We start from the raw sequence: 10,454 nt of genomic DNA on the forward strand, positions 1-10,454 counted from the left end.
CATAAAGGCACAAGGGCCGCGGTGCAAACCGTAACTACTGGCCATTATTAACCGCAGCCCTTATGAACGAGTCATTCTGAACAGAGCGCATGACTTTGGCACGTCCAGCAAATCAACGCTACTCTTGTCAGAAAACGGGTGTCCAATTCAATTCAACGGCGCGCAAACAAGGTAGCTCGTCGGGCAAGAATCCATCACCCCTGCCACGGCGACGGTCCTGTTTCGTCCTCCCGAGAGCTTGTCCAGGAAAGCGCTCTCTTCCCAGAGCTCCTCCGTGCCATACTCCCTACTACCCATCAATCTTCCCTTCGTACCTGCTCCCTTCCTTCAGGCGCCCCTCGGTTTGTGCTCTTCCATAAATGGGAAGAACACGGTCCTCACAGAGCCAGTGGGATTTCCGAAGACTTAGCTAGCTCACGTAAAGGTGTCATGGAGAGATATTTACAAAGCTGACAGTTTTAATGGATTGGCTTCCCATTGTTTCATTATCCATGGGATGTTGGGCTAAAAACTACTGACGTCTACCCAACAGATACGTGTATAAAGGGAGGCCTTAGACAAATCTGCAGGGGCTAAAACAATTATCATCCGTAAAATGGCTCTGTTTGTCCTGCATGATTCTGCAGTAGGACGTTTACCGCCAGTGTCATTCTGACTACGACAAGCGCCACTGGTGACATGGTTTACAGCAGCTGATTGGACGCTGACCGGCTCAGCTCAGGTACACATCACAGTGCTGCATTCGCACCGTCAGTTTAGTTGTGATTTGACGATCCGTGCCGACACCCCAGGTTAGCCTGGGAAATTGGACTCTACCGAAACAGAACACTAGTCCCTGGCGGGGAGGGACACACACACACACACACACACACACACACACACACACGCACGCACGAACGCACGCACACACACACACACACACGCAATTGACTGGGAATCACGGCACAGATAGAATCTCACAAGGCGAGTGGCAGGGGGAACTATTAGGAGCTTGTTCTTGGTTTCACCTTTACCTTGGCGCTCGCCCAAGCGTATAATGGGAGCGGACAAGCGACCCGGCCCCCCAGTGCCGACAGCCCCCCCCCTTCCCCCATGCGGGAATTAAATTGAACCCAGGACCTTTCTTGCTGTGAAACAGCAGTGCAAGGCACCTTGCGGTAGTAGGCGGTTATAGCCGGCTGGTCTATGTTAGCCTGTGATCACCGGGCCGGCGGACGGATCGCTGCTTGAAAGGCGGCGCTCTGAAAGGCCCCTGTTATACGGGAGCAAAGATGTCCATTTGCTGGTGTGTGAAGATATGCTTTTAGAGGGAGAAAGAGAGGGGGGCAGAGGGGAGGGAGGGGGAGAGAGAGAAAGAGGGAGGGAGAGACGGTGAGAGTGAGAGAGAGATTGCGAGGCAGACACACAGGCGTATGGCGTGGCGTGCGTCTTGTGCATATCCTATAGACCGTCATTCATGCGTCTTGTGGAACACATGCTTGTTGTGTAGATGAGCCTTTTTCTCCTGGCTCTAACCGCTCTGCCCCCCCCGCCCTCCCCCCCCCCCCCCCCCCAGGTTTGATCTTTCGGCACCCCGGAGGCGCAATGCACTTTGCTCACAGGCGGCGATTGTCTGCTCGCTTGAATATTTGATGGGGAAGCCCCGCGCTCGTTAGCGGCTCGTGGCGAGGCGCCGCGACGCAGGTGATTTCTGTCGTCTCCCAACAGGCCATGGTGCTCTTCTACAAGGGGGCGCTTGACCAAATCCATGCATTACAGATAAATAAGACGTACATTCACCCATGTAGAAGAATCTCCTTCTTCTCTTTCAGCCCTAATTGAAGACATTATTTGTTTTTCTCCCCTCTCCCCACATATTCAAAGCTGATTGCATCTGGTTTTATAGCTTCTTTGGAAATCACACTGATGAGTCCAACGCCTCCCCTTTATAAATCTGGGCTTGTGTCTGTTAAATAAATAATGGCTACCCTATCAAGATGGAGGCAAGAGAGGGAGAGAGAGAGAGAGAGAGAGGTAACAGCCATGGTATTCAAAGCTGAAGGTCCCCCCACTTTAAAATACTTGTCCTCTCATCAATTATTAAAACACGCTTCTTGGAAATGATGCTCGGATGAACAGGTGGAGGGGGGCTGGGCCTCAGGTTAAATCCAGCGGGCGTTGACGAAAACCGGCCGTGCTACTTTTCCACGTGACATCTTTAATTTCCGGAATCGCAAATGACCTTTGTTTTACCCCCTTTCTCGCGGATAATTTGTTTCTAAACTGGCACTTTGTCTTTTTGCGTAAGATATGAGACAAACATAGCTGTGTTGTTTTTGTCCCAACGGTTTCCTCCTCTCAAGTCTAGTTATTTGGAATGAGAGATTAGTTATTTTTTTCCTGGAAAAATGTCATTGCATTATTAAAGCTTCGCTAATGGATTGGATTATATCCAGCTAGACTAGCCATGTCAGTTGAGAACACAAGGATCCCCCCCCCCCCTTTACATAACGTGAGATGACGATCCTCATGTAACCTGATGACTCCATGCCAGTGGGTCTATTATTGCTACTGTTTTGCCACCAGCAGAACTATCTTCCAGTGTGGTTATTGCACATGGACGACCGCCACTGGACTCAGCGCCGGTTCTCCACGTGTAATCCAGCCACCTGTTGCAGCGGCCAAGCAGCCCTGTGCCGCCGACAGGGACATCATCCCTGTCGGGGATGATGCATTACATCTTAAATGGTGTTGAGAGACTTTAAGATGTAATGCATCATCCCCGACATGGGCGGCAGCAGTGAGTAGGCTAAACAAAGCGGAGTGCGCCGATTCGCCGGTAGAAGAAGACAGTCGACGCGCTGTGGATATAAAACATTTAAGTGTACAAATTTGCCTTTTATTTGAAAGGTGGGGGACTACAAACTGTAGCGACTTAGGAGAAAAGGCTTTCATCTTTCCAACGATGTGTTTACTTTGGTGAGTAACGAAATGGTTTTGTCTGTAGACTCGGACGACCGGGCCGATGAAGCGCTTTCATAGGCAAATTGCATTGAGAGTAACAGGGCGTTATCCGTAGGATATCGCCCTGGACAAGGTCTATGGACGCGAGGACTCGGTATCGGTCCCCCGCCGGACGGCCAACGCTCCTGGTCACCCTCAGAGGAAGGATGGGCGAGTGGGGGAAAATGCAGGGAATGTCTTCGAAGACCACTCCTGCACGCATGCGTGTGTGCGTGTGGGTGTGTGTGTGTGTGTGTGTGTGTTTCTCAGTGTGGCCACTCCCCGCACGCCCACGGCACGTGTGTGTGTGCGTCATAACTGTAAGACGAATAAACGGTCCCCACCCCCATCTGGACGCTCGCGACCGAGCAAACGCTCTGGCGAGCTCTGTAGTTTCCACATTAGGAGTATGATATCCAGGCTCAACAGGGGTGTTCAGTCACTCAAAGGACACATCGCTACAGTTTCGCTACACGTCGGTCCAGTTTGCGTGCCAGAGAGTAACATTACCCGTACATTCCCACATTATTCGTTTGGCCACGGCAGCCTTAAAGACAAGGAGGCCTAGTTTTGGGTTCGCTTGACGTCGGAAGATCGTTAAAGGTAGTCTCACTTTAGGCATCTCGAAGTAAACCAAGACTTTATCGCCGAACAATCATTCTTCACACAGATTACCTAACTGTCAGGAAATGTCTGGCTGTTTAACAGAATGAACAACATTAAGTTGGCTGCAAGTCTTGGAATATACATCTGAGACCAGGGTTAATGGAAAAAAAAGTGTGTTCTGTGCGGTCTCTCGGACGTGCACGCACGCACGCGCACACACACACACACACACACACACACACATACACACACACACACACACACGCACACACACACACGCACATACAACTTTAAGCGTGAATGAGTCAACACTGTTATGTGGGCTGGAGCTGAGGGACTGGATGTCAATCAAATCCATTTTACCTTGGCACTGGAATCCTTGTTTTCCAAACCCCCTGTGAACACAGAACAGAGGACGAGGTGAGACATCGTCATACGATGGACTTCACATCAAGCAGAGAGATGGCAAGAGAGACACACAAAGAGAGATAGACAGAGAGAGACAGAGACAGAGAGATAGACAGAGGCAGAGAGAGAGACAGACATAGGCCTGGATTACGCTACTGCGTTTGTCCATGGCTACATATCACATGCGAAATTGCAAATAAAGATCTGTTCAAATCTCTTATCACACTAACGCACCCGAAAAAATGCATCACACCACCATTAAAGAGCATGTCAAACAGGTCATTTACGAGTTTGAGCTATAGCAATCAAGGGTATACGTTTCTTGGCTAGAATGTTGTGAGTTTAAAATGCAGCTGTCCAGCTATCCAACCAACGCCAACAGTCACCAACAAATACATTTCCATCCCTGTTTGTGTTCCATGTCTGGTGCGCATTTTCTGCTTTTAAAATATTATTTTCTTTTTTTGTGATTAATCCAAAAAGATTGCCTTTTATTTCAATCTCTAATTGTAATCTCAATCTGCGCTGCTGTGATAATATTATAGCCTATTACTACTGTTCACCTTATTATTTATGTAGCCCACGGGTACCCACACTTTTTGGCTTGTGAGCTACTGTGAGCTACAGGTTGTCACTCTGTAACATCACCATCAAGAGATGAATAGACCTACTATTTTAAACTTCACCGCAGATATGGGCAAACATGAAAAAAGCCCTATAAAAAGGTGACTTGATGACGCACGTTGAAGTTCCGTGTGCGGAGGCAAGCAGTCACGTCACCTCTCTTGTTGTCCAAATGAGCAACATTTCCCCCTTCTACTTTGTAGAATACAAGTGTGACAGTTTTGTACTGTGGTTCAGCTGAGTATTTTAATGATTTAATGATGTGTCAGCTGATATCATCATTGTTTAGGCTTGTATGTCCAGCTGCTACAATTCAAACCTAGCCGATGTTAAGTGACAAGTGACAGAAGGGTGGCGGTTCTGGGTACGTGATGTGGGGGCCCTGTCACTTGTCACTTAACATTTTGAATTTGTATTTTATTTGGATTTCCACATGGTATCATAGATCAAAATATTCATTTCAAAGCCATAACACCAAGAAATAAAATCCCAGAGGATAGCACTTAAAGCAGTAATTAAAACACTTATTTCCAAATGGTCCTCGATGGTAACATAAAAGCACTACTGTACAAAGACAAAACATACGAAAAACAAATGAACAAATAGGCCTGAGCTATACAATTACATTTTATAGCTCAAAATATTCTTACCTAGGAATCAAACCTCCTCCTTTCAAGGTTGGCCCAATAATTCTCCCCACAGATATGCCTTTACTTTGGTTTTGAAGATAGATTTTGTTTGGCTCTGCTTAACATTCAAGGGTAAATGGTTCCATAGTGGAATGCCAGTATAGAAAAAGGAGCTCCTAGCTAGTTTACCATCTGATGACTTGCGCAGCATAATCCTTACTTTTTTTGAGTTTCTGATTTTGCTAGGCTACTATCAGCCTGCTAGTTTATTGTGGTACAAAATAGATTGTATAAAATGACTTGTAGCAGCTGGACATACAAGCCTAAACAATGATGAAATCAGCCCACACATGATTAAATTATTAAAATAAAAGAAGATGATGTCCGCACACAGTATAAGGTCTCTGTCCGTGCTTTATTCACCCCCAAATAATGCACACAAGTAACGTTTCGCCCACAAGGACTTCTTCTTCAGAAGAAGAAACGTTACTTGTGTGCATTATTTGGGGCGTGAATAAAGCACGGACAGAGACATTATACTGTGTGCGGACATCATATTCTTTTACTTGGATATACTCTAGTCCAGCACCAGTTTTTTCTAGTTTTTCCAGGATGTGCATATCTACTTCTGTCGATAAAGTATTAAAATACTCAGCTATACTGAGCCTATTCACACCTGGAGGGGCCAGGAAGTTCAGTGAGAGTCATGTTCTTTGACTTCTCCAGTGCTTTCAACACCACCCCCACCCCCCTCCAGCTCACAGAAGAAGCTCCCAGCTATGCAGGTAGACCATGACTCGGTGGTCTGGATCACAGACTCCCTCACCGGCAGGCCACAGTATGTCCGTCTGCAGGGCTGCCTGTCCGACGTGATGATTAGTAACACAGGTGCCCCCCAAGGAACAGTGCTGTCTCCTTTACAGTTCACCCTCTACACCTCTGACTTCAGCCACAGCTCTGGAGCGTGCCACCTCCAGAAGTTCTCGGACGACTCCTCTATCGTGGGCTGCATCAGGGCAGACGATGAGGAGTACAGGGATGTGGTCAGGAGATTCGTTGAATCATCTGAGGAGAACCAGCTCAAACTCAACATCAGCAAGACCAAGGAACTGGTGGTGGACTTCAGAAAGAACAGGAGGCTTCCAGCCCCCATCACCATCAAGGGGGAGGACATTGAGATGGTGGACTCAAACAAGTTCCTGAGAGTGCACCTGAACAACAAACTGGACTGGACTGACAACACTGAGGCCCTCTACAGGAAAGGACAGAGCAGACTGTTCTTCCTCAGGAGGCTCAGGTCCTTTGACGTGTGTAGAAGACTACTGAGGATGTTCTACCAGTCTGTTGTAGCCAGAACACTGTTCTTTGCTGTCGCCTGCTGGGGAGGCAGCATCAAGTCGGGGGAGTCAAACAAGCTGGTGAGGAGGGCCGGCTCTGTCATGGGGCAACAACTGGACAGCCTGGAGTCTGTGGCAGAGAGGAGGGTGAGGGACAAACTGAAGTCTATCCTAGACAACCCCTCCCTCCCCTCCATGGCGAGCTGTGGGAGATGGGGAGCACCTTCAGACACGGGCTCCTCCCACCCAGGTGCAACACGCGGTTCAGAGGTCCCTTTGTGCTAGCAGCCATCAGACTATACAACAGTGCCTGAGCGTTACATGTGTTATAGAGGTGTGCACATATGTATGTATGTATGTATGTATGTATGTATGTATGTATGTATGTATGTATGTATGTATGTATGTATGTATGTATGTATGTATGTATGTATGCATGCATGTATGTATGTATGTATGTATGTATGTATGTATGTATGTATGTATGTATGCATGCATGTATGTATGTATGTATGTATGTATGTATGTATGTATGTATGTATGTGTATTTCTAGATATTTGGATGTATGGATGGATGTCTATATGTATATTCCTTGACTTCTCTACTTGCATACAGTAGTTATATTTATAGTTATATTAATACTAGGGCTGTCAAATTAACACGTTAATGAGATTAATTAAATATGCAAACATTGACGTGGTAATAAAAAGTAATGCAAATGAAACGCATTCATTGATTTCATCCAGCTGTAGGTGGCACAGTTGCCCTGGCAATGCCTGATTTAACATTATTGAAGCAACAAACTTAATTTGGACCTGAATGACCCCTCAATTCCACTGACTCCGGTTCCGGTGCGTTCCAGTTACCGTACGGCAGCTGGAGTTGACCGTCGCCATTCTAGACAATGTCTGTGTTGCCACCAGATGCGGTGCGGCACGTTTCAGAAGCGTCCCCAAACCGGCTCTCTGCGGAGCTCCGGTAGAAATAGACAGCATGTGTGTTTTTTAGACGGATGCCGCGGCTGGGACGCATCAAGTAGTAGGACTAGTAGAAGAAATGGGTAGTTATACCCATTAGGTACAAAATGCTTGCTCCTGAAGCACAACCAGTAGGGGTTGAAGGCACCCTTACAGTTTGTTCAGTTCAGGTTGAAAATCAGTGCCTATAAATCAAAAATAATAATCCTGGCCTGGAAAATGCCTCTAGCAAGAGTGGTCAAAAGAATTCGCCACTCGTGATTTCCGCTGCCTTTGACAGCGCCAGTCGACCCCTCGGTCACCATCTCACGTGAGTCTAATACAGTGTAGCTGCACATCTCCTCAGTCACCAGGCCACGACAGAACACTTCATTCTCTTGATACAGAGCAGAGCGGGCAGCTGTGAGATGACCGCTGTCGTGACATAGACAATAATGTCATGTCTTTGAATTGAAATATCTTGGGGGGCTTTTGCCAGAAAAAATGGATATGCGATCAATTTGTGATTAATTAGATTACTTATTTATAGATTATGTAATTAATTAGATGCATTTTAATAGTTTGACAGCACTAATGTATACTGATTGTATGTATTTAGGTACATACAGTATATACAGTATCTTATCCTAATGTGTTCTATGCTGCACAGTTATTGTACAGAACGGATGTACATAATCCCTGATATCCCTCTGTTCATGCTGCTACCCTCGTATCCTTATCTAGCTTTGTGTTACTCTGTATCTAGTGTTTCTTTTTTTCTTTCAAACCTTTCTGTAATTTTTCAACTGCTGAAATGCCAAATTTCCTCCTGGGGGATCAATAAAGTATGTGTGTGTGTGTGTGTGTGTGTGTGTGTGTGTGTGTGTGTGTGTGTGTGTATGTATGTATGTATGTGTGTGTGTGTGTATGTACAGGTATGTATGTATGTGTGTATGTGTATGTATGTATGTATGTGTGTATGTATGTGTGTATGTATGTACTGTATGTACTGTATGTACTGTATGTACTGTATGTACTGTATGTGTATGTATGTATGTATGTTTGTATGTATGTATGTATGTGTGTGTATGTATGTGTGTATGTGTGTATGTATGTGTGTATGTATGTATGCATGTATGAATGTATGAATGTACAGTATGTATGTATGTATGTATGTATGTATCTATCTATCTATCTATCTATCTATCTATCTTTCTATCTGCAGTACAAAACTGTCACACCTGTAATCTACTAAGTAGCAGGAGGAAAAAGTTGCTCATTTGGACAACAAGAGAGGTGACGTGACTGCTTGCTTCCCCACACGCAACTTGAACGTGCGTCATCAAGTCACCTTTTATAATGGCTTTTTTTATATCTGCGGTGAGGTTTAAAATAGGTCTATTCATCTCTTAATGGTGATGTTACAGAGTGACAATATGCAGGACATGGACAGACAGTTGGTGTATTCATAAAAACATTCACCCACCCTAATATTTATTCACAAGCACATACTTTTGCATCAGGATTACTGACATAAACCCATTCAATGCGTCTCATCCTATTCGTCATATTCAAGTCTCATCTTAATATGGGAGCTATAATATGAGGGAATGGATGAAGGACTTAACACAAACTGATAATAAGGACTATATATTGGAACATTTGGACTGAATTAGACTTGAATAGAGAATATTATTCAAAGAGAAAATGGCAGGAGTGCTCGGAAGTTGAGACAGGTGTGATGAAGGTGTTATTTGGTCGGGAACACAAAAGCTTGGGAGCCAAGCTGTTATTCTCCTGGACTCCTATTATTTTATTTCCAAAATGATATTAGCCATAGTATCCACTAAGATACTATATAGCTCAGATACTATATAGCTCTAGTGAATCACCTGTTTGATTGTTATAATGTGAAGTGAACACAGCGTTACAGTGTAGGCATACTCCTAGAGTTTATTACACTAAAGTGCAGCTCCAGATTTTGAGCGCCAAAACGTAGCTCTGGCCGTATCCCAAGGCCTCCGGAAGAAAACGCCGAAACATGCAGTAGTGTAGTCCAGGCCAGGGACAGGCAGAGAGGCAGAGAAAGAGAAAGAGAGAGAGAGAGAGAGAGAGAGAGAGAGAGAGAGAGAGAGAGAGAGAAAGCAATACCAGTTCATGCTTTTACACTCTTCCCCTCTTGTGATTTGAATCAACTACATACTTCTGGAAAGTGATCATATTAATCTCAAGGTTGATGCATTACATGGACAATACCTCACATCAAATGTTAGTGAAGACAGAGTATTCTGGAACCAGGTGCATGGGTGGTGTGTGTGTGTGTGTGTGTGTGTGTGTGTATGTGTGTGTGTGTGTGTGTGTGTGTGTGTGTGTGTGAGAGAGAGAGAAAGAGAGAGAGTAGAAAGAGAGCTGTACTTAGTACTTAGTAGAAAGAGAGCTGTTAGTTAACTTACAGTAATTAAACATATACTTAATCTGTTTTTTTTCATGTTAATTTTGAATTGTGTTCTTGACGCTTTGGCAATATTGTTCACCCGACATTCATGCCAATAAAGCATATTGAATTGAATTGAATTGAATTGAATTGAGAGAGAGAGGGGGGGGGGATAGAGAGAGAGAGAGAGAGAGAGAGAGAGTGTGTGTGTGTGTGTGTGTGTGTGTGTGTGTGTGTGTGTGTGTGTGTGTGTGTGTGTGTGTGTGTTGTCATGGAGGAGGGTTGGGCTGTTACAGTAGGCCTAGCTTCTTATTACCACCTCATAAAGGATAGGTTATTGTCTTATTCACCTCTGTTGATCATTATGGCCAATAAACCCAGAGTAAGAAAGAGCAGTCAGACAAAAATAAAACAAGTTAGTAGGCCAGTAATTTGTTTTCCTGGAGTCATTACACCTTACTAAGTGGGTATTTTAGA

The 10,454-nt window shown here is 45.1% G+C and overlaps 1 protein-coding gene across 2 annotated transcripts in view; it reads right to left on the reverse strand.

Annotated features, from left to right (window-relative positions):
• Window positions 1-10,454, reverse strand: part of LOC311311119 (protein kinase C alpha type-like) — a gene marked incomplete at its 5' end in the record, with an annotated part of 138,586 nt that overhangs the window by 127,328 nt on the left and 804 nt on the right. For both annotated transcript variants that reach the window (XM_084440764.1, XM_084440765.1), the window contains one exon: window positions 3,952-3,983. In XM_084440764.1, coding sequence (XP_084296890.1) covers window positions 3,952-3,983 — 32 coding nt within the window. The remainder of the gene's footprint in view (window positions 1-3,951; window positions 3,984-10,454) is intronic.

Source organism: Borostomias antarcticus (genome assembly GCF_949987555.1).
Source record: "Borostomias antarcticus genome assembly, chromosome: 7".
Classification (NCBI taxonomy): Eukaryota; Metazoa; Chordata; class Actinopteri; order Stomiiformes; family Stomiidae; genus Borostomias; species Borostomias antarcticus.